Genomic DNA, 23999 nt, shown 5'->3' with positions numbered 1-23999 from the left:
AGGATGTGGGCAGGATTAAGTGAGCAAATGTGTGTGAAGCACCAGGCATAGTGCCAGGCACATAGAGGGTTATGTTCAATCACAACTATTGTGGTACAGATTCATGGTCCCTGTTTTGAATTTCTGAAACCCCAAACTTACTGAAAACAGAACATCTCTTTCTAACTGGTTAGGAGGCACAACCTTACCCAAACTGACATGAGGTTGTTTATCCAATTTCATGTGACTATGCATGTGTCTCTGTGGGAATGTTAAGGTGCTTGGTTATGGGAAATCATAGTTTTGAAAATGTGCACAGTTCAGAATCTGGAACATATCGGTCCCAAAGGATTCAAATAAGGGACCATGGACCTGTGCACCTTTGAATTCAGATAGATGGTATGTCGTTACGTGTGTGCGTGCATGCACTGCCTAACACAGGCGTCACCCTTAACAGTATACAAAGCTGAGGTGTCTGTCCAACAGGCATTGCCCTTAACAGTACACGTTCACATACATTATCTCATGTGACCCTCCCAGAACCAGGGAGGTCTACGAGTATCAATGTTACCTCTAGTTCACAGACCCACCACCAACGCTCAGAGAGGCTGAGTGACTAGCCCAAGTTCACACAGCTAGTTAATGAGGAACTGGATCTCAAATCTTGGATCCCAGGACTCCAGAGCCCACACTCTTTTCCTTACACTCCCTTACCCCCTATTGTCTCAGCTACTTAGTGAAAAACATTCATGGGCATCAATGGAAGCAAATGGAAAGTAATTTCAACCTCCAGTTCAACATTTACGCCCTGAAGGCCCCAGCTGCCTATCACATAGACTAATATCCAGAGTGCAGGGGTTGGACTGGGACTCCCTGCAGGGTCCTGCCTCCACTCCCTCTGCTGGTCCCTTGCTGGTTTCCAAGAAGAAATGTTTTTTTCCCTTCTACCTTCATTATAACCATCTGGTCCTCAGAGTCAGCAGCAGCCTGTTCGCCTTTCCTGAAGTTCATCAGTGTTGGACATAGCTTGAGTTTCACAACAGGAGCCCAGAGTTGGCTCAGTGCTTCGGGACATGAACCTTTGATGACAGTATACATGACAGTGGTTTCTGGGCCCCAGGGGACAGACTATAACATTGACTTTGAGCAGCAAAGTGTTCCTACAGGGACCCAGACACCCATCCGCAGGTCCCAGCCCTGCCAAGAATAATCATGGGCTCTTGGGTAAATTACTTAACATCTTTGGGCTTTAGGCAATATTTCCAAGTCCCTCCCAGGACTTAAATGCCACATACTCCAAGAGCCTTCTCAACTCACTTGAACGGTGCCCCAACCATGCCTTTCACTGGTCAGGGACCATCTACAGTGGCCCCTCCCCAGACAGCCAGGGTCATTTGGGGGTTCTCTATCTGGACTTCCCAGCTCTGGTTTTGTTATTTGCTATAAAAGTTTTCTGATGGGAAAGGGAGTTAGTGTAAAGACCTACAATAGAACAGCAGTTCCCATATTTGGCTGCACATTGCAATAAACCTGGGAGGCTTCTGAAAATCAAATGTTCAAGCCACACCCTAGAATGATTACATCAGAGCCTCTGGGGGAGGCACTCAGGCATCTGTAGTCACTTGGTGTCCCCAGCAATTGCAGTGTATAGCCAAGTTTTATTCATTCACTCAATAAATTTTCATTTAATTCTTACAAACTGTTTGTGGTACAACTGATTCTTTCCTAATTTCTCTTCCTTTACAGTTATAGAAATCATTCTCAGCTTTACAGGTCCTTTTCAATTTGCTTTGTAAGAAGCCCTCTGATCAACTGTTTTTCTTTTGATTTTATTTTCTTCATTTTTTAATAAAGAAGCATTTATTTAGGGTTTGTTAGGACTGAAGCCTGGGAGATACAGGTGAAAGGAACACTTAAATTGTGTTCTACGAAATGACAAAATGGGGGAACTTATAAAGGCAAATTTTCCATTGTTATTTAATCTTGTTTACCCTAGCTAAGCTAGTTTATTTACTGTACTTTAAAAGTGCCTCTTCAATGCATGATACAGGGTGCTCGGGGCTGGTGCACTGGGATGACTCAGAGGGATGGGATGGGGAGGGAGGTGGAAGGGGGGTTCTGGAAGGGGAAAACATGTACACCCATGGTGGATTCACATCAATGTGCGGCAAAACAAATACAATATTGTAAAGTTAAAAAATAGAAAATAAACTAATTTAAAAAGGAAAAAATAAAAATAAATAAATAAATAAAAGTGGCTCTAGACAAACAGACGGTGAAATTATCCCCCAGTATGTGTCCAGAAGGGCACTAAAGGTAATACTTACATAGAATCCCAGGACAGCTGTGACAGTGGAAGGGAAGGCATCCAGATCAGGAAGAGCATCCTCTGGATGTTAGACAATAATGAGGATGGAAGAAGTTTAATTCTTTTTTATTTTATTAAAAAATTTTTTTTGTTATTTATTTATTTTGGCTGGCACCACGGGCATGTGGGACCTTAGTTCTCCAACCAGGGATCAAACTTGTGCCTCCTGCTTTGGAAGGGCTGAGTCTTAACTGCTGGACCTCCAGGGAAATCCGTTTATTTTATTTTTTGGCCACATTGTGCAGCATGTGGGATCTTAATTCCCCAACCATGGACTGAACCCGCACAGTCTGCATTAGAATCACGGATTCTTAACTACTGGATCATCGCAGAAGTTCCTGAAATTTATTTCTGATGCTAGTGATTTTCGTGAATTAAGAGCTAACAGTGAGAATTCAATATTTGTACTCGGTTCTCAGAACTTCAGTTATATGCACTAGTAATATTTTTACATGCCTTTATTTGTAGGCAATAAACAAACAAATAAATTTGCTGTGGTTTTTCAGTCTCTAAGTCATGTCTGACCCTTTGCGACCACATGAACTGCAGCTCGTCAGGCTCCCCTGTCCTACACTATCTCCCAGAGTTTGCTCAAACTCTTGTCCGTTGAGTCAGTGATACCATCCAACCATCTCATCCTCTGTCCTCCCCTTTTCCTCTTTCAATCTTTCCCAGTATCAGGGTCTTTTCTAATGTGTCAGCTCTTCGCACCAGGTGGCCAAAATATTGGAGCTTCAGCTTCAGTCCTTCCAATGAACATTCATGGTTGATTTCCTTTAGGATTGACCGGTTTGATCTCCTTGCAGTCCAAGGGACTCTCAAGAGTCTTCTCCAGCATCACAATTCAAAAGCATCAATTCTTCAGCACTCAGCCTTCTTTATGGTCCAACTCTCACATCCATGCATGACTACTGGAAAAACCATAGCTTTGACTATACTGACCATTGTTGCCAAAGTGCTGTCTTTGCTTTTAAATATGCTGTCTAGGTTTGTCATACTTTTCCTTCCAAGGAGCGAGCATCTTTTAATTTCATGGCAGCAGTCACCATCTGCAGTGATTTTGGGGCCCAAGAAAATAAAATCTGTCACTGCTTCCACTTTTTCCCCTTGTATTTGCTATGAAGTGATGGGACCAGATTCCATGATCTTAATGGCTTCCCTGGTGGCTCAGAGGGTAAAGCGTCTGCCTGCAATGCGGGAGACTTGGCTTGATCCCTGGGTCAGGAAGATCCCCTGGAGAAGGAAATGGCAACCCACTCCAGTACTTTTGCCTGGATAATCCCATGGACAGAGAAGCCTGGTAGGCTACAGTCCATGGGGTTGCAAAGAGTCAGACACAACTGAACAACTTCACTTTCACTTTCTTTCACTTTAATATTTGAATGTTGAGTTTCAAGCTAGCTTTTTTACTCTCCTCTTTCACCCTTATCAAGAGGCTCTTTAGTTCCTCTTCACTTTCTGCCATTAGAATGGTATCATCTGCATATCTGAGGCTGTCAATATTTCTCCCCACAATCTTGATTCCAGCTTGTGATTCATCCTATCTACCATTTTGCATGATGCACTCTGCATAGAAGTTCAACAAGCAGGGTGACAATACACAGCCTTGTTGTACTCCTTTCCCAATTTAGAACCAGTCAGTTGTTTCATGTCCAGTTCTAACTGTTGCTTCTTGATCCACATAGTTTTCTCAGGAGACAGGTAAGGTGATCCGGTAGTCCCATCTCTTGAATTTTCCACAGTTTACTGTGATCAACACAGTCAAAGTCTTTAGCATAGTCAGTGAAGCAGAAGTAGATGTTTTTCTGGAATTTTCTTGCTTTTTCCATGATCCAACGAATGTTGGTAATTTGATCTCTGGTTCCTCTGCCCTTTTTAAATCCAGCTTGTACATCTGGAAGTTCTCGGTTCATGTACTGCTGAAGTCTAGCTTGAAGGAATTTGAGCATAAGCCAGCTAGCAAGTGAAATGAACACAATTATATGGTAGTTTGAACATTCTTTGGCATTACCCTTCCTTGGGATTGGAATGAAAGCAGATCTTTTCTGCTCCTGTGACTACTGCTGAGTTTTCCAAATTTGCTGACATATTGAGTGCAGCACTTTAACAGCATCATCTTTTTAGGATTTTAAATAGCTCAGCTGGAATTCCATCACCTCCACTAGCTTCATTCGTAGTAATGCTTCCTAAGGCCCACTTGACGTCACACTCCAGGATGTCTGGCTCTAAGTGAGTGAGCACATCATCATGGTTATCTGAGTCATTAAGACATTTTTTTGTATAGTTCTCCTATATATTCTTGCCACTTTTTCTTAATCTCTTCTGCTTCTGTTAGGTCCTTATTGTTTCTGTCTTTATCATGCTCATCCTTGCATGAAATATTCCCTTGATATCTCCAGTTTTATTGAACATATCTTTAGTCTTTTCCATTCTATTGTCTTCCTCTATTTCTTTACCTTCTTGAATGGGTAAAGAAGTTGTGGTATATATACACAATGGAATATTAATCAGCCATAAAAAGGAACACATTTGAGTCAGTTCTAATGAGGTGGATGAACCTAGAACCTATTATACAGAGTGAAGTGAGTCAGAAAGAGAAAGATTCTAACACATATATAAGGAATCTAGAAAAATGGTACTGAAGAATGTATTTACAGGGCAACAATGGAGAAACAGACATAGAGAATAGACTTATGGACATGGGGAGAGGGGAGGAGAGCGTGAGATGTATGGAAAGAGTAACATGGAAACTTACCTTACCATATGTAAAATAGATAGCCGACAGGAATTTGCTGTACGGCTCAGGAAACTCAAACAGGGGCTCTGTATCAGCCTAGAGGGATGGGATGGGGCAGGAGATGGGAGGGAGTTTCTAAAGGGAGGGAATATATGTATACCTATGGCTGATTCATGTTGAGGTTTGACAGAAAACAGCAAAATTCTGTAAAGCAACTATCCTTCAATAAAAAATACATTAATTAAAAAAAAAGAGAAGGCCTTCTCATCTCTCCTTGCTATTCTCTGTAACTTTGCATTCAGTTGGGTATATCTTTCTTTCCCTTCTCCTTTGCTTTTTGCTTCTCTTCTTTTCTGTTATTTTTAAGGCCTCCTCAGACAACCATTTTGCCTTCTTGCATTTCTTTTTCTTTGGGATGGTTTTGGTCACTGCCTCTTGTACAATATTAGGAACCTCCATCCATAGTTCTTCAGGCACTTTTTCTAACAGACTGAATCCCTTTAATCTATTTGTCACCTCCACTGTATAATCATAAAGGATTTTATTTAGGTCATAGCTAAGTGGCCTAGTGGCTTTCCCTACTTTCTTCAATTTAAGACTGAATTTTGCAATAAGTAGCTCACGATCTGAGTCACAGTCATCTCCAGGTCTCGTTTTGCTGACTGTCTAGACCTTCTAAATCTTCAGCTGCAAAGAACATAGTTTGATTTCAGTATTTACCATTTGGTGATGTTCATGCGTACAATCATCTCTTGGGTTGTTGGAAAAGGGTATTTGCTACAACAAGTTTGTTCTCTTGACAAAACTCTGTTAGCCTTTAAGGCCAAACTTGCCTGTCACTCTGAGTATCCCTTGACTACCTACTTTCGCATTCAAATTCCCTATAATGAAAAGGATATATATATTTTTTTGTGTTAATTCTACAAGGTATTGTTGGTTGTCATAGAACTGGTCAGTTTTAGCTTCTTCAGCATCAGTGGTTGGGGCATAGACTTGGATTACTGTGATGTTGAATGGTTAACCTTGGAAACAAACCGAGTTCATTTTGTCATTTTTGAGACTGCACCCAAATACTGCATTTTGGACTCTTTTGTTGACTGTGAGATCTACTCAATTTCTTCTAAGGGATTCTTGCCCACAGGAGTAGATAATAGTCATCTGAATTAAATTCGCCCATTCCCATCCATTTTAGTTCACTGATTCCTAAGATATCGATGTTTACTCTTGCCATCTCCTGCTTGACCATGTCCAATTTACCTTGATTCATGGATCTAACATTCCAGATTCCTAGGCCAATATTGTTCTTTACAACACTGGACTTTAACAACCAAACACATCCATAACTGAGTGTCATTTCTGATTTGGACCAGCACTTCAGTCTTTCTGGGGCTATTTGTAGTTGCCTTCTGCTTTTCCCCAGTAGCATATTGGACACCTTCTGGCCTAAGGGGCTCATCTCCTGATGTCATATCTCTTTGCCTTTTCATACTGTTCACAGGGTTCTCATGGCAAGAATACTTGGGTGGTTTTCCATTCCGTCCACCAGGGGACCACATTTTGTCAGAACTTTTCACTATGACCTGTCTGTCTTGGGTGGCCCTGCACAGCATGGCTCATAGCTTCATTGAGTTATGCCAAGTCCCTTCACCACGACAAGACTATGATCCATAAAAAAGAAATGGATACAAATAAGTAAAAACATTAGAATTTGATGTCCTAACGACATCCTAGAACAATTTTATCAGCACCTCTGAGGGAGGCAGCCAGGCATTAGCATTCACTTGGAGTCCTAGATCTCAGTGCACAGCCAGATTAAGAACCAGGGCTTCTCAACCTTGAAAATGATGCCTGGGAATCTTGTTCAAATGCAGACTGTGATTCAGCAGGTTACACTGGGGCCTGGGATCTGCATTTTCCAAAAAAGCTCCCAGGTGCTTCTGATGCTGCGGGTTCTCAGACCACAGGGCTCAGTCATTCAGAAAGTCCCTTCAGGCTAAGACAATCTAATGAGCTCATTCCCTTCTTTCCAAGGACTGACTGTGAAACCTCACTCTCATGATGGGCCACCAGCCCACCAACCAGGCCCACCAGGTTTTTCCATCCCTCTGCACCTCCCCAGTGAAGTAGATTATGCCAGGGTGTCCTCAGAGGCCCTGCATCACAGTGGGACAGACACTTGGGCTGAAAAGCTGAGTCTCCACCTCCCCCATGGCAGGGGCCAGGCCAGGGCAGGGACCAGACAGCGCCAAGGGGAGGCTCGGCCAGCATGCATTCTCAGGCTGCTGTGACAATCTACTGCCACCGATGGGCTTCAACAATAGAAATTCGCTGTGCACAGTTCTGCAGATGAGAAGTCCAAAATCAGGTATCGGCAGGGCTAGTTCCTTCTGGGGACTGTGAAGGGAGAATCTGCTCCAGGTCTCTCTCCAGGGTGGGCAGATGGGCATCCTTTCTGTGTCTCATCACATCATCTTCCCTCTGTGTATGTCTGCATCCAAATTTTCCCCTTTTATAAGAACACCAGTCATCCTGGATCAGGGTCCACCCTAATGACCTCATTTTGACTTCAACATATGATTTTAGGGGAACATGATGTAACACACAACAGCATGTTTATAAGAAGTCAGCCCCAAGTTACAAGATCATTTGAGTTTTCAAGAGGAGCCAGAAGTCTGGATTTACGTGTGAAATCTGATTTTTTAATCTTGGCAATGTCTTCGATTTTAGAGCAAACTGTGGAGACCTTATGCTCTACATCTGTATGTAGCATCTGTGCCTGGGCTGCTCACCTTCCCTCCCATAGAAACGATGCCCCAAGACAGGCTGCAGCACCCTCCAGCACCTCCCTGCTGCCCTTGCAATCTGCCGCCCAGCTCTCAGCTTGCCCTGATTCCCCACCACAGCTACAAGATTCCCTCCTCTTACCCTCCTCTCCCTTCTTTTCCTTCTCTTTGTTTCCCTGCCTTTCAAGCCACCAGATTTGTGCTCTTGCAGTTCCCTCTGTCTGAAGTGCCCTCCTGGCAAATGAAGTTTTAAGCTTCAGCTCAGGGGGTCATCATTTCTCCGAAACCTTCCTGGACTGCCCCTGGCACCATCTTTCCTTCCTGCTCCTGAACCTCTTAGAACCACCCCCTAGCCTGCTTCTATCATTGTGCCAGCTTCAGGGCACTTATTAGGCTTGCTTGCTGCTCTGTCTTCCCCTTTCCCCTCTATTCTGTGGCACCATGGGAGTTGGGAACCAGCCTCACTCATCAACTCCTAGGAGGTTCAGGCAATCACAGATTCAATTTCTGGCTCTGCCTGGCTTCACTGACCTGGAACAAGTCACCCAATCTCTCACCCTCAGTTTTAAAATCTATAAAATGGGTATAACAAAACCCACAGCGTTATTTTGAGAATTTCAGAACCTGGTACATAACAGGTACTTTAATAAATATTTGATAAATGAGTGAAACAATCACTCCAAAGAGAAGCCCTCAGAGCTCCCACTGGGGCTGATGAAATGCTAGGAGTGAGTTGAGTATAGATTCTAGCGGCCAACAATTGTTTCATCTTTTGTTTTCACGTGGTTTCATCTTTTGAATTTCATATTAATTCATTTTACATTTTACAGCAGGCATGGTTGGTATTCTCACTTGCATTTTACGGAGGAGGAAACTGAGGTTCATAGCGCTGTGTCACTCCATGCTCCACAGCCACTCACTGGCTAAAGCCCTGGTCAACAGACATACAGATCTACCACACTGGTTTCTCCTGGTCCCAGTTTGAGGCAGAGTTGTTCTCATCAGCAGTCATGTGGTCAGACATCCCAGGCTGCAGAGAGTGCCACAAGCCTAAGACCCCTGGGGCTGGTGGGCCAGGACGGGGGCTCCAGCCTGCTCCACTGCTTGACCTGGGCCCAGGCACCCCTCTCTGGGCCTCTAGGTCCCCATCTGTGCAATAAACCAGCTAGCCCACCTGGGTTCACCTCTCAGTTCTATCTTAGCTAGCTCAGTGACCTTGAACATGGTGTCTCATCTCCTGTGCTTCAGTTCTTTCATCTATAAATCAGTACCTCTCACAGGACAGCGGCAAAAACATGAATGGTCATGAAGCACTTACTACAGTGCCTGGCTCATAGTAAAAGCTCAGTAAATGTTAGCTACTTGTCTTTATTCTATTGTGGGTCTCCATGATCCCCAGCACCCCTTCAGCCCTGGCGCTGCCTGCTCTCTGACTCCCAGTCCACTGCTTCTTCCACTCCATTAACCTAGAAGAAACCCACCCAGCAGGGCAAGGGCAGCCCCACCCCCAGTCTTCCCCAGGAATCCAGCTCTTCTTTGTCCTGTTCTGCTGACTCCCAGATTGTCCCGGCTGAGCGGCCCCAGCCCCCACAAGAACGCTGTTGTGAAGACCCCCACTGGGACCCTGTAAGAGTCCCCAGCTTTAGGGGGCTGAACTCTGACCTCCATTCTTCCAGCATGAATTCGGCCTGCCTAAGGGCATAGGGCTAGGCCAGCAGGGCCCCTGGGAGGCTGCGGCTCTGGCATGACTCCAGGCAAAAGTAGCAAAGCTCAGCAGAAACACCCTGACAGGGATGCAGGTCAGTGGCCTGGGAGGAGCTGGCAACAAGGGGTCTGTAAAGGCAAGGGCTGCCAGCCAGAGAACAAAAGGGTCTTGGAGAAAAGGCCCAGGCTCCAGCCCTGGCCCCCGAGAAATCTACACCAGAGAGGAAAGGCCAGGAATTGGCCGCATAGCATAGGCAACTTCAGGCTGCTGCTGACGCCCACTTTTAACCCGGACTCTAAAGTGAGGCTTTCTGCCTCTGAGGGAGAGAGATTCATTTCCTGTTGGAGCTGTAAGGGGCTCAGAGCGCTGCTTGGCTCCAGCCCTTTGCCTCTGCTGTTTCTGCTGTCCTTCCCCCTTTGTCTGCCTGTCGAAATCCTCTTCACCCTTCAGAGCCCTGCTTCAGCTTAATGCTACCTTCTCTGGGAAGTTCAGACGCCCTAGACGTGAGATATCCTCACCTGGGCTCCCAAAGTGCCTCCCCTCCCCACTTCAGAGCACTTACCACATTGTCTCAAACTTTCTTGGGTATCTTCCCTACCAGCCTGTGAGTTCTGGAAGCATGTCTCTTCACCTCTGAACCCTGTGCCTGGTCCACAGTACTCTCTCCAAAAAGGCTGAGTGAATGAATCTACCAGTTGGTCTTATGTTCTAAAAGAGTCTTTTCGCTCTAGAGATTCAAAGATCAAAACTAAAAGAGGACCCTGACTGTAAACACATGTGTGTGAGCATGCAACATTTACACAGGGCACCCTGGGAATTTGCTAGAATCCCATAAATAAAGAATTGACCAGCAGGATGTAGCTGTGCTCAGCCGAGAAGTTACCTTTGTCTACCTGCCAGTGCCAGTTGAATCTCCCTGGACTAAGGAATAAGGAGCTAGAGTTTGACCCCCTTTCTTGGCCACCCAGGCAGGGCACTGCCCCCTTCCCAGACCATTTGTGACCAGAATTCCATTTGGAATTCCAGGCCCCTGTCCCCTGGCCTCCCACTCCCCCAGCAGAGATGCACTCTGAAGCCTGAAATTCAAATATTGTGATCCATCTTAACCCAGACCTTCATCCTTTGCCAGGCTGTCTCTCTACCCCAGAGCCCCCACAGTATGGCAAACTTCATCCTAGAGGCCTTCCCAAATGCTCCCTCCTGTTGCTTTATGGAATTCCACTTCCTAACGGTTCCATCTGCGTATCAAAGCTTTTATATCATCCAAGGTGGAGGTCAACATCCTTTCCATGAACATCATCTACCACTGTCTGGGTTGGGGCTCTCACCTTTCACGCCACCTCTAAGCTAAAAACCCCATACAGATATATCCTTCTTCAGCCACCTGACCCTACTGATTTACCTTTCTAAGTATTTCTCAATTTCCTCCCTTCTCAGGCTTGATCCCTCTTTATTTCCTGCCTGGACAGTTATAGTAACCTCCTCATTGGTTTCCACGCATTAGCTCTCAATCTCCTTTGACTCATCCTCCATACAGGTCACCAGTGGGATCTGTTTAAAATGTAATTTTATCAAGTCACTTTTTCCTTAAAAATCTTCCATGGCTCCCATTGCTTTCAGTGGAGTTGATCACAGTGGGTTTAGCGCCACACCAGTCCTGCAGGATATTCCATAGACATAAGATTCAGGAAATGCTGTACACAATGCCCCTCTTTAAGATTCATAATGTGCATTAGCATCTTACGAATGGCTTCAGAACTTCCCTGATGGTTAAGAATCCACCTGCCAACGCAGGCAATAAAGGTTCAATCCCTGTTCCAGGAAGATTCCACATGCCATGGAGCAACTAAGCCTGTGCACCACAGTTACTGAAGCCCTTGTGCCCTAAAGTTATGCTTTGCAATAAGAGAGTAGCCCCTGTTCACCACTACTAGAGAAAGCCTACAAGCAGCAACAAACTCTAGGTACAGCCAAAAATAAATAAATACATTTTTAAAAGATGGCTTCATCATTCTAAACTGCAGCATCTTGCTCTCTGACCATGCCCACCTTCTCGCTAGCCCCCAGTACACATGTTCTTCAGCTTCACAAGACATCCAGAACTCAAGCCCTTCCATTTTCTCCCTGCCCCAGTCCCATCAGACCTCACCAGAAGCCTGCCTGGTACCCAGCATCAATTTTGTGCAGCCTGAGTCACCTCTCCCATTTTCAGAAGGGGCTCTTCTAAGTTTTCAGAAGACCATCTCCTACTTATGGGGCGAGGAGAGAACTTAGTAACCCCCTTCACGTCTGGCTCCCTTTCCTCCTGCCTCCCCCTGAAGGCAGACTTCTCCACCTACTCTCGGCATCTCGTCCTCTCTCCCCTTTACCACACGTATCCCATCTTCTCTTTCTCCTGTATCTTCTACCTTTGCTTTAGTCTCTATCTTCTGCCTATAAATATCAAACTCTTCCATCCAACATGCAAACGAAACCCCCCTCCCAAAAGTCCTTTGAATGCCACCTGCTCTCATAACTGCTAATCCCTCTCTCTCCTCCCCCGTATAGCTTTACTTTTCTAAAGAAGAGTCTACCTTCTTCACTTCCATTTCACTCTTTCCATTCCAAACTCAACCCACTGCAGCCTTTCAGACTCCACCACCTTCTGAAACTGCTCTGGCCGCAGTCGCCTAGAGTCACCGGACTCACCCATTCACTGCCTTGCCTTCACGATCCTCCCTGGAGCAGCTGGCACTGATGGCCCATCCCTTCTTTTGTACACGGCTGTATCCTAGCTGGTAGGACATGAGCCTCTGCTTTTCCTCCTGCTTCCTTTAGCTCTGCCCTGCTCACCTGCCCCCGACACGCTGAGAGTCTAGCTCCACATTGGTCGTCTGTTCTTCTCTATGTGTGCCCTGTCCCTGCACATTTCATCCACACTCATGTCTTAAAACTGCCGCCCAGCATGCGACCACCCATACCCCTTTCCTCATCTCAGACCTCTCTCTGGAACTCTAGGACCACACTGCCCACTGTTTGCTGGGTCCTGGGTGCCCCAGACAACTCACAGTCAACACATCCCGAGAAGGACTCATCTCCTGCTTGTGTGCTCCCCCAGCAGCAAATGAGACCACCAAATACACAACCCAGACACTAGGGTCATCCTGGTCCCTTCCTTCCACTTCTCCTTCCTTGCCAGGCATAGCCGGTCATACAGTATGGCAGAGCCAACCTGACTGTACAGAAGAGAATCACTCGGGAAACTTGTCAAACACAGTTCCAGGGGTCCTACTCTGACTTACTGAATCCAAAGCTCCCAGGCTGGGCCTGGGAATCTGAGTTTCTAGAAAGCACCTCCAGCCTGCTGGGATGCCTGGCTCAAGTCCCAGACTGGCATTTAGGAACTACTGTTTTCTGATTTGTCCCCTGCCAATCTCCACTGCCAACAGCACCTCTGCTTGCCTGTGCAGGGCACAGCCTCCTCCCTGGGCCTCTGCAATGTTTGCCCCATCTGATCCACCTTCCACACTGAAGCTGAAATGCCATAGGACTATGGCTCACCTCTCCTAAAACTCTTCTATATGCCCCCTCCAGGAGCCCCGCTTCATAGCCATGCACACTTAGTGGAGTGAGTTCTGCTCACCTCCTATGTCACCTCCAGCCTCACTCTCCCCTCCTCAGATGATGCACTCCAGCTGCCCCAAAGGACAATTGGTCCCCAAACCCACAACCCTGTTCTACAGCTCCTGGCTTTGCACACGTTGCTTTTTCTGATCAGACCTCCTCACTCCCTCAGCCCCTCTGGAATGACTCTTAAGGCTCAACACAAGCTGGGCTAAAAGCCTGCCCCTTAGGCACTGTTAGCCCACATGGGGACCACAGATTTCCTAGGATTTTCCCCCCAGGTAAATGGTGGGCCCTCAAGACAGAGCCTGGACTTTGATTGGTCACCATCCCCAGAGCTGAACCCAGCAAGATTAGTGAATGGAAGGGTGAAATAAGAGAAGGAATGGGAGACAGCAGAGAGGCCCAGAGGAGTCGGGGTGATTCTGCCTATCTGTTCTTCAGCCCAGGCCACCAGCAGACCTCTCCTTAGCAGGGACTCTGCTCTGGATCCTGAGACTGGGTTCTCAGAAATACCACCCTCGTGGGGTTTGTGCTGCCCCTCAGGCTCTGACATTCCCCTAGTAGCCAGGTGGGAGAGGGAGCTGCATTCCTCACTCTCCATGTGCCCCTCTGATAAGGTTTGGGGCATCTGAGAAGTCTTAGCTCCTCCTGTCTGCCCTGGCCACCTCTGAACTTCACTAACAAGGACGGTGGGTTCATAGGACCCCAGGACCAACTTGCACTCTGAACTGGCAGTCCCCTCCTCTTCCTGGACCCTCTCCCACCCTTGCTCAGTGACTAGGCAATGCACCACGACTTCCCCATCCTGTCTCTTTTCCTTTTCCCCTCTTTTCCCACTCAGTGCCTTTGCTGCAATACCTGCCAGTCACTTCAAGGCTTTCCCTGTGGCTTTGACTCCCAACTTTACTGCCCTCCACTGTCTTGCTCCTATCCCTCCCCAGCCTGGTCTGAAGATGGCGGAGATCATGTTGGGGAGGAGAGCTGGATGGGGGCAGAGGTCTGCGTTAGTTGGATGGCACCACCATTTTGCCCCCTCACTGTGCAGACACCAGACCCTCCGCAAAGTGGGCTTGATTCTGTGGCAGCCCTAGCCTCTGCCTCCCACACTCAGGATCAGGTACATAATTTGTGGATCCGGTGCAACATTAAAATACAGGACCCCTTGACCAAAAGTGGTTAATAATTTCAAGCTGGCAGTAAGAGAGCAATGAACCAAATATCAGGCCCTCCTAAATGCATGGCTCTGTGTGACTACACAGGTCTCACATCCATGAAGCTGGCCCTGTCCACACCCTTTTCCAGCTGGGGACAGACCCTCTCCCCTGTCCTCAGCTGCTTTCTAGGGCAGCCCCTTAGGGCCTGAGAGCAGGACCCCAGCCCCAGGCACCCGCAGGGGTCCAGAGCCCTGTTCAGCAGACACTCAATTCCTGCAGTCCCTCTGGGAGTCTTCACCCCCACACCACCTCTGGGCTGCAGGGTACATACAACCTCCTCAGATCAATGCTTATTGGCTGAGCCCCACCTGGCTAAGCCTGTGGAAGAGAGGACAAGTGGACAAAGGCTCAATCACTGCCCTCCAGGAGTTCAGTTTAATAGCAGGATTAAAACTTAAACAAGAGCAGGACCAAACGCAGAACTCAGCGGGTTCAGAGAAAAATCATCATATTTGATTAGGAAGCTGAATTTCAAAAGAGATGGCATAAAGGTGGGCTTCCATGAGTGGGCAAGATTTTATTTACCCGAGGAGGAAAAGGGCTTTCCCCGAGGGTTGCACAGCAGGCGCATTAGAGGTGGGAAGACGCCTGGCAGGTCCCAGAACCCTGGGTTGTGCAGTTTGCCGAGGCATACTGACGGCAGAAGAGTGGGAAGAGGCTGGAAGGGAATTTTAGGGTCTGCGTGCAAAGCTCTAAGAGCTGTGGTGAAGTGTTTGTACTTTCGTAGCGGAGGCACTGAGGGAGCGTTAGATATGGGCCATATTTCGGATCAAAGGGAGAAAAGAGGCGATTTCCTCCACTTGGCCCTCCCAGCCTGCCGGCAAGTGCAGTCTCACTTTTCTGCAAAACAGGCCGCTGATACCCAGGGTTCTGGAGCTTATTCAGTCCACACTTCTCTGAGCTACCCACAGGGGTGCAGGGGCCTGGGCTCCCTCCCACCATACCAACGCGGAGGACCAACAATCTCGCGCGATTCTGGGTTCTACGCAGCAGTGTCGGACGGTGTTGGAGTGGTTTGAGGCTTTTCCGCCACTTCCTTCCGTGGTCCTGCTCGTGGTGGTGGTGGTGGTGCGGAAGTTAGGTGGGTTGGTGGTGGTTGCGGAATAGGATCCAGGACTGGGAGTGGAGGCGACCTACTGGGCGCATCCAGAAGGCATGCCTGGGAGAGCGGACAGGGTGGCTCTCATCCCCTGGTGGACCTACTACCCACTTATTTTAACTTTATATTATGTATATTCTCAAACATATACAGAAGTAGAGAGAGTGGTATAATGATTTCGCCAAGCCCCACCCCCGAGCTTCAACAATTTTCTCGTCTTGGCCAATTTTGTTACATCTAACCCTCTCCCACCACCCACTTTAAAGAAGGATGTGGGTGGCCTGGGGGTGGCAGAGGCACCCCCCACCCAGAGTTGTCGGAGAGCTGGTACCAAGCTTGCACCCCTGGCGAATGGACCGCCAAGAGGCAGAGCGCGGGCACAGGGCTGGGAGAGGGGCTCACACTGGGTAGGGGCCGCGGGGGGCGGGGCTAGCGGGGCGGGGCTTGGAGCGGTGAGGGGGTTGGGGGCGCTCTCCCGGTGACTCAAGGCGCGTGGGGCTGGGCGCAGAGTGCAGTCTCCGCCTTTGCAGCTTGCCTTGTGCCCGCTGCGCCGCAGCTGTCCGTGCCTGCCGCCGCCTTCCCGCCGCCTTCCCTCTGCCACCATGCCCAACTTCGCCGGCACTTGGAAGATGCGCAGCAGCGAGAATTTCGACGAGCTGCTCAAGGCGCTGGGTAAGCTGGCCGGGGCAGAGCGCCCCGACGGAGAGTAGCGACCGGAGGCGCCCCGGGGCCCGCGGGGAGTCGGCTTTGGGGACCAACACCAGGCAGGAGGGAGTCCTGGGTGCCTTAAATCGGGGTGAATTCCAAGGAGCATCCCATCTAGAAGTGGCGAGGAGTGCCCGGGATCCACGCATCCAGCGAACGTTTGCTGGATCCTTGGCGCTTTCCCCGACGGCTCGGCCTTTATCTCGCGCTAGATCATCACGAGGAGAGATTATTACTGAAATCCTGGGAGGATCAGGGACTTTAAATTTGGGGACTCATTTTGAGACCAGGCCCTACCATGTGCTACCGAGGGAAAGCCATTTATCCTCTCTGAGGCTCAGTTTCTCATCTTGAAAATCAGGGCGAGGGCCGGGGGAGGAATGGTTCAGTTGTAAGTCCCCCATCTATAATCAGAGGGTTTGGGAAATGCCGGGCCAGTTCTGGGACAACGGGCGGGTGGCGAGACCCCGTGACCCGAACCCGGGTCGCCCCCGTTCTTCCCGGGGCAGGTGTGAACGCCATGCTGAGGAAAGTGGCCGTGGCGGCTGCGTCCAAGCCGCACGTGGAGATCCGCCAAGACGGGGATCAGTTCTACATCAAGACGTCCACCACGGTGCGCACGACCGAAATCAACTTCAAGGTCGGAGAAGGCTTTGAGGAGGAGACCGTGGACGGACGCAAGTGCAGGGTGAGGTCCCAGAGTCTGGGCAGCGTTCTCGGATCCCTGCTCCCTACCCAGGAACCGCTGCAGCCAGACGAGATCCCCGTCTCCTTTTGCAGCCTGTGGCGCGCCTTCCTTGCAGGGCGTGTGCACCGGCTGTTTGAAGAGAGGATCTGTGCAACGCGTTGCCCTGGGCACAGGAGAAAGTCCCACCCCAGCCCTTTCCAACCTCATCCCTAAATTGCCTCCCGGGGTGCAAACAGCCGCGCTTAAAGCGCGGGCTTTGGGTTACACCGCGTTCTCTGCGGGGGTTTCTGCGGCATTTTGCAGCGATCCTCGCGCGACCGCAGGCGGCTGGAGAGGAGGAGGTGGCTGGGCCGGGTTCCCCGGCCGTGCGGCTGCCACGTTTCCTGTCGCAGGTGGAGCCGCAGTTCTTGCGTCCCGCCCTTCCAGGTCCCTGGGCCCTTGGGAATGCTCTGGATCCAGTTTCAGCAGTCTTGATGGCTCGGGTACCTCTCCTGCCCGCCCTCAGTTAGGTTCCTTAAAGGAAAAGACGAAATCTTTCCAAAAGCAAGGCAGATTCTGCCCGGAAAATGGACTACGTGCCCTCTTTTAGTCCTCAGGGGCAAGAATTTTGTATTTCTCCGTTTATCGGCCCCAGGGATGAATCGGTGGACTGAAGCAAGAGGTTGTAAATTCCTTTTTAAGATGAGCAAAGTCGCATTTGGTTGGTCTCTGGAATAGAATGGAGGGTTGGCTACCCATGTATTTTGAGGACAGATGGAAAAACAATCGCTGATGCTACCACTTATTTAAAAAGTGACAAAATGTCTCCCTCCTCTCCCCCAAGGTTTGAAAAAAAGAAAAACTCATAGCATTCCAGAGAGTGAGAAATTGTTTTTCACCTTTCCGGAGACGTGCCTGTCTGATCTAGAGTGAGACTCTCTGGGCACCAGGTTTGGGAGGACATAGAGACACAGCCCCCCAGGAGCATGCTGGCCCACGAAGCAATATTTGACCCCCAGAGTTGGCACAGCCTGAAAATGATATCTGGGCTTGGAGCTGGCAAAATCCAAGCCCTCAGCCACTGCTCTGTTTGCAAAAACAAAAGAGCAGGACATCTCTTCAGCGTAGAGGGAAGGTCTGGGAGTCTAAGGTAAAAGGCCTGGCAATAGGCAGGACTCAGTTTGGGTACATCCGACAGTGAGTACTGCTGGAGACAGTAATTCTGATCAGAAATCAAAGGTTCACAGGACAGCCTGGGGAGTGGGGCTTTATCCATCCCCGCCCTGCCTAGTGAACGTGTCCCATGTGTTAGTTAAAAAACCAGTATGTGCACATTTAGTACAGCCGCCTTGCCCAGCTGTACAGCATTTTGCTTCGTGCAGACACGGGGGAAAACTACAGGGGAATCCCTCCTTTGCTCCTACCTCCGACAGCATGAAGACCCTTCAGATCTTAAAAAAAAATTTTTTTTCTAGAGAGATGTAACCTGGGAAGTGGCAGTGTTTTTATTTTCAGAGCCAGAGAAACTCAGGATTATCAGAGCAGGCTGTGCACTGCGTCTGCTGAGTGCAAACAGAAAGAAAGGCATTATCCCCAAATCCGTGCAAGAAACAGCTCCTGATTTGCTGACTAGATGTGGTTACAAATATGGTGTCTTAACCGTTCTAAAATTTTGTATTTCTGTTGTGAAACTTTTTGCCCTGAACAGCCAAATTGCTTGAAGGGGGAGTCCATTTTGACATAAGTGAATCATTGTATGCTCTCAATTTTATTCCTGAAGATGTAAGGCATGCCTGAGGCTTTGCTGCTTGTGTGTGTATGTGTGTGTGTGTGTAATATAAGGTATATTTATACTCCCATAATATCTGTGGTCAGCCCTCTGAATTTGGGCTTGATAAGGAGCAGCAGAGAAGGTTCTGTGTGCTGCTGACAGGGACCATGTGTTGCTTCTCTGCACAGCAATTATTCTCCCATGCTCATTGTTGCCTCTGCTCCCTGCTGCCAAGACTGTAATTAATGTCACTAATGGTTTTCCTGCCCGCAGAGCTTACCCACTTGGGAGAATGAGAACAAGATCCACTGCACACAAACTCTCCTGGAGGGGGACGGCCCCAAAACCTACTGGACCCGCGAGCTGGCCAACGACGAACTCATCCTGGTGAGTGAGACACCACCCCCCCCAACCCTGAACCGAGCTCGCAGGTTTCCAGCTGCTGCCCACAGCAGGGCCCCACCAACATCGTCCTCACTTGCCCATTCAGGGAGAGACACTCTATGCCCTGGCTTAAAATGTGAGCAGAAAAGCTCGAGATGACAGTTTAGGCCAGAGGAAATCACTGTTAGATGGTTGGCAGGAGAGCAGAGTGGCTCAGGGGACAGAGCAGGAGCTAGAGACATGCTATGCTGCCGGCCACTGTCCAAACCCACATATCCTGGCAGTGACTTGCTGACTTGCTTAAGCCAACCTCCCCTCCAGTTGGGCTCAGCGTGCGGTTCTGCGAGGTCCCAGAGTTCACTCTGCAGAAAGGATTTTCCTCACCTCACTAGTCTCCACTTTGCTGCCTAGGAAAGATTTCAGAAATTTCAGTACTGCAGTGGAAGCCTTTTTACCACCCCCCTCCCCCCGCCCCACCCCTGGACTTACAGACTCCAATGGCTTTCCAGGAGACAGACAAGAAATGCTAATTTAAGACAGTCGGAGGGTTAACTGGAGAGGGTAATCGGAATCAGATTGAAGTATTTTAAACATCCCTGGCCATGCAAAATATACCTGCTGAGGCCAACTTAGAAACAGAGAACCTCCTTCCCCTTTATTTCGGGGAGCAAAGGAAGCGCGCGCGCGTGCGTGCGTGTGTGTGTGTGTGTGTGTCTGTGTGTGTGTCTGTGTGTGTGTGTGTGTCTGTGTGTGTGTGTCTGTGTGTGTGTGTCTGTGTGTGTGTGAAGGACAGCTCCCTGTTATGCTCCCTTTGTGTTTCGGAACAGACCAAGCTTTCCTGACAACAGCCTTCCCCACCCGCTCTTCACTCCCCTCAACCACCCCTACCCCCACACTAGAAAAGGGGAAAGCTGTTGTGGGTAACCAGGAAATGATATCCTTTGTTCTCCGTCAGGCCTGTTGTTAACATCTCCCCTCTAAGACTGCCTGCTTGCCCCGTCTTAATGAGCGTCACCCTGAAATGTCGGGAAAGGAGGTGGCAAGGAATGCTAGGACAGGACTCACTGTGTGACCCCGGCCTGGCCCTTCTTTCCCCGAGCTGTAAAATGAGGGTTTGGACTAAAGCCTGGTTCCCCCCAACCCAGGTCCCTCTCAGCCCTGAAATTACATGTTTATTCTGTAGGAAGACCCTCAATTGAGCTGTTTCTGTTATTTCAGTGGAAGCTGCTTGATCTCACTCTTGCGTTCTTGTCCTTCCCTGAGATGATTTCCCAGACTTCCTCCTTGCAAAGAGAAAGGACTGGCTTCATTTGCAACCTGGTTAATGTTGTTTCCAGAGCAGGAATACACTGATGGTGTTGGGGGAGCAATTTGAGGCTGAGAGATGGAAATTTAAGAGAAAAAGGGACACATTCACTGGGACCAGGGATAGCAAAGAGGGAGATGATTTTTAGAGTTCTTGAGGGTAGCTGAGGGTTAAGTAGGCTCGGTGTGCTTGGTGAGAAAGTGTGATTTTATTAATCTCTGTAGTATCTGAGCAGCCCACACACTGGCCCAGTTCTGTTAGGCGATTTCCCCCACTTGCAACTCCCCCACTGCATCTCCACCCATGCTTCTCTCCCTGGCTCAGCAGACATACATATACACATACGAGCCTCAAAGGGAACATTAATTCTTGGCATTTGGGATCTAAAATATGGGCTTTTGTTCCAAGGGTTATTATCATTAATAAATCCAAACGTAGGGAGATGCCGTTTCTATAAACAAGAGGCAATTTATTCTAGTTAACTTGAAATAAGCTCTCCCAGCAACCCCGGGCTGTAACTTGCCTTCTTCTGAAAAGTGAGTAAAGTCTCTTAAACCACTCTGGAACACTGTTTGGAGAATTTCTTTCAGGAACCTCTCAGAATAGTTTGAGGGCTGAGAAGGACATTTCAAACATGGTTGGAAATGTGGCCATTTCTTCTTGTTTCGTGAAGCCATTTGATGGCCTGCCTGGGTGAGGTGTCAATCATTCCAGCACAGATAAAGAGTCCAATCCCCAAACTTTGGCCTGCCATGGGACATTCCATGGCCATAGAGCCAGAAGAGTTTTGGAAAACTGACATGGTTCCGAGAGGTCTGGACATTTGAGAAGTGAATTTCTATGGGAACCCCTGCCTCACCCTCCCCCAGCACCCAGCATCCTCTGCTAATTCCTCACTAAAGAGGAGAGAGAGGAAGACAGAGAAGGTGTCCAGAGCAGGTACAGCTGTGCCAGTATGATCAGCAGTTCCCTATTTAGGCGAGTGATGAGCATTTGATTCCTTCATAATCACTAACGACTAGTATTTCGCTGAAACACACGTTAGAATAATGTCCCAGCTCATGTTCTCTGAGAGCATCTCATGACCAACTGAGTGACTCGGAAAGATAGAAGTATGTTCAAGCTCTTGCGTGCATGTGTGCTAAGTCGCTTCAGTCGTGTCCGACCCGACCCTTTGTGACCCCATGGACTGTGTAGCCTGCCAGGCTCCTCTGTCGATGGGATTCTCCAGGCAAGACTACTGGAGTGGGTTGCCATGCCCTCCTCCAGGGGATCTTCCCGACTCAGGGATGGAACCCATTTCTCCAGTGGATCTTGCAGTGCGGGAAGATTTTTTTTTACCACTGAGCCACCAGGGAAGCCCATTCATGCTCTTAGTTCAGGGTTTTTAACGTAAAGCCCTTTTGACAATTTGAAAGACAGGGACTCTCCCACAGAAAAATGTATGCCTGCAAACAAACATACCTACGTCAGTCGACAGACTGAGGACATCCTGTTTGTTTGTCTTAAATATATTTTTTTACTATACATATTGCTTTTTCTGTCCCAGTTATCTGTGACAGACCCAGGAGAGCAGGCCTGTGAGTAATTGCTAGTTTTTGGAAGAGTTGAAACAGCATACTTACAGGGATATCTTTTCAGAGGCCAGAAGAAAATGGTCCTCCTCCATTTGTGGAATGATTTGTGCCCTCTCCACAGCAAACAAACAAAGAGTCATAAAACTGTAGCTGAAAGAACTGTGGGATCATCTTGTTCAATTGCACTCCTGCCCTCAACTCCCTCCCACTCCATCTCCAAATTGTGCGAGAGACCAGAGCAGTGCCCCAGCTCACCGGGCTGTGAGTTGCAGGCCTAGGTCTGGAGGCCTATGCCATGCTCTTGCAGCCAAGACCACGTTTCTAGCTCACAGGTTCCTTGAGCATTACTGACACAACATCTCAGGTGTCTCTCAGGATGGATAGCAGCTTCCTAGAAGGCACTTCTACACCCTTTCCAAGGATATCTCACCTGACTGTTCATTACCGGATCCCAGGGCTCAGTGGCCCAGGCCCATTGCTCTCTTGAAATCACTGGAAAAGAGACAGAACCACTTCAGAAATGTCCAGTATGACATACCACCACCCCCGCTTCAGTTTAATTTAAAAAACCAAGGCCAGGAAACTTGCATTTTTTATGTCAGCACTCCCAGGTTCCAGAAGCAAAGGAAAACTGCACACAATATAATTCTATACCCTAGCTGCCTCTCTGCCAGTGCAGAGCTCAGGGGAGGAAGAAAAAAAATCCTTAGCGCTGAGCATGAACACACAGCACAGGAAATTGAATGTCTGTTACAAAGAGTTTTTAACAGGGCAGTAATTGGCCTTATTAGCGATATGCTTTAAACATTTTTGCACAGGCATCTGCACTGATTGGTTTTCCTTCCCTGCAGACGTTCGGCGCCGATGACGTGGTCTGCACGAGGATTTATGTTCGGGAATGAAGGCGGCCAGCTTGCTCCAGCTTTGGGGGTGGGATGCATGTTCCCCCAAGGAATGTCATAGTTCTGAGCCTCCAGTGGACCTCCTCTTCCCTGGTATTAACGTTAGGTGTCCCCCCAGTAATGCTGTAGTGTTTTCCCCGAGGCTTTGTGCCTCTGTGTCCCTGGCGCTCCATAGTCTGGCATCTGTATGGTTTTATCAGTCATTAAACTGGGTGTACACACCTCAAGGCTTTCTCCTTCTTTGGACTGCCTCTTCAGTTTCCACAAAGGTCTTGGTGATCCTGCTGACCCGAGCCCTGCATTGGTCTGCATAGGGGCTTTCGGCTTCCACCTGCTGCCCTGGTGCAGAGCTTGGAGCATATGGCAGGGGTGGCAAGCTGGGCTTCCTCTGAAAGGATTCACACTGCAGATCCAGGTGTGCTTGGACCTCCCTATGCTGGTGTTTTAATTGAATTAGTTGATATATTTGGTGGTTCCCAGCAGGAAAGGGAGGGCACATTCGAAAGGGTTAATTGAGGAAAGCTCAGAATGAAGGGACTATTAACACAGGCCTTTACATGGACGGGGTGAAGAGAACCAACAAAGGATGGTGAGGTACTCAGAGGCCAGCAGTAGGGAGCTGGTATACTCCCTTAGAGAGACGGACAGAGGGGTCATCAGACCACAACAGCTATAGCCTGGAAGAGAGACCACTATGTACAAGAGTTGCGGAGTACACAGAAGAATGTGGTCACTGCCAAAGCCCCAGGATGTGGGTAGAGGGGGGTTCAGAGGGTGGGGAAGAGTCTCTGGCTTGGAACAAGGGGGTTAAACCTACTGACCACCCAACTTTCAATCTCTGATCTACTTACTCTGTCCACTGGCCAAACCCATCTGGAATCTAGAGGGCAAAAGAGTGGGCAGGTAGGGGGGAGGAGGGTACTGCTCACAAGAGTTACCCTCCTAGGACATAGCCAAGAGGAGAATGGATCCCAACATGCAAAAGTACAATAATCCACAGTCACCAATTCTAACATTCGAAAAATCAGGAGAATTCATATGAAAATCTGCATTTATATTTCCTTAGAAAAATTGGGAAAATCTGGCATCTCTTACAGGGCAACAGTTGGCTTAGCAACTTCCCCCCTTTTTAAGTGGAACTTAAACTCTCTGCCTTCCCATGGGCCCCACCATTGCCCCTGCCCTCATTTGCATTG

General features: G+C 48.6%; 1 protein-coding gene across 3 annotated transcripts; it reads left to right on the top strand.

Annotated features, from left to right (window-relative positions):
* Positions 1-7299: 7299 nt before the first annotated feature.
* On the top strand, positions 7300-23030 carry CRABP1 (cellular retinoic acid binding protein 1). 3 transcript variants are annotated; one of them, XM_081549680.1, is made up of 5 exons: positions 7300-7449; positions 16022-16163; positions 16706-16884; positions 18908-19021; positions 22753-23030. In XM_081549680.1, the coding sequence occupies exons 2-5, from the start codon at positions 16094-16096 to the stop codon at positions 22801-22803; spliced, it is 414 nt and encodes a 137-aa protein (XP_081405806.1). In that variant the 5' UTR covers positions 7300-7449; positions 16022-16093; the 3' UTR covers positions 22804-23030. The 3 variants fall into 3 exon arrangements, with proteins under 3 accessions (XP_081405806.1, XP_081405805.1, XP_081405804.1); XM_081549679.1 differs by lacking the exon at positions 7300-7449 and adding an exon at positions 14932-15473; XM_081549678.1 differs by lacking the exon at positions 7300-7449 and having other exon boundaries at positions 15975-16163.
* Positions 23031-23999: the final 969 nt, after the last annotated feature.

Source organism: Giraffa tippelskirchi, chromosome 12 (genome assembly GCF_054371585.1).
Source record: "Giraffa tippelskirchi isolate mGirTip1 chromosome 12, T2T-mGirTip1v1.2.pri, whole genome shotgun sequence".
Classification (NCBI taxonomy): Eukaryota; Metazoa; Chordata; class Mammalia; order Artiodactyla; family Giraffidae; genus Giraffa; species Giraffa tippelskirchi.
Note: the sequence above shows the minus strand (reverse complement) of the source record. Positions and strands in the feature narration are given on the sequence as shown.

What these genes read in the sequence shown, in the direction of transcription:
- CRABP1 (XM_081549680.1), top strand. Translation starts at nt 16,094, where the DNA reads ATGCCCAACTTCGCCGGCACTTGGAAGATGCGCAGCAGCGAGAATTTC. An exon ending in CGAGCTGCTCAAGGCGCTGG is followed by an intron (nt 16,164 to 16,705) that starts GTAAGCTGGCCG and finishes TTCCCGGGGCAG; the next exon opens with GTGTGAACGCCATGCTGAGG. An exon ending in CCAACGACGAACTCATCCTG is followed by an intron (nt 19,022 to 22,752) that starts GTGAGTGAGACA and finishes CCTTCCCTGCAG; the next exon opens with ACGTTCGGCGCCGATGACGT.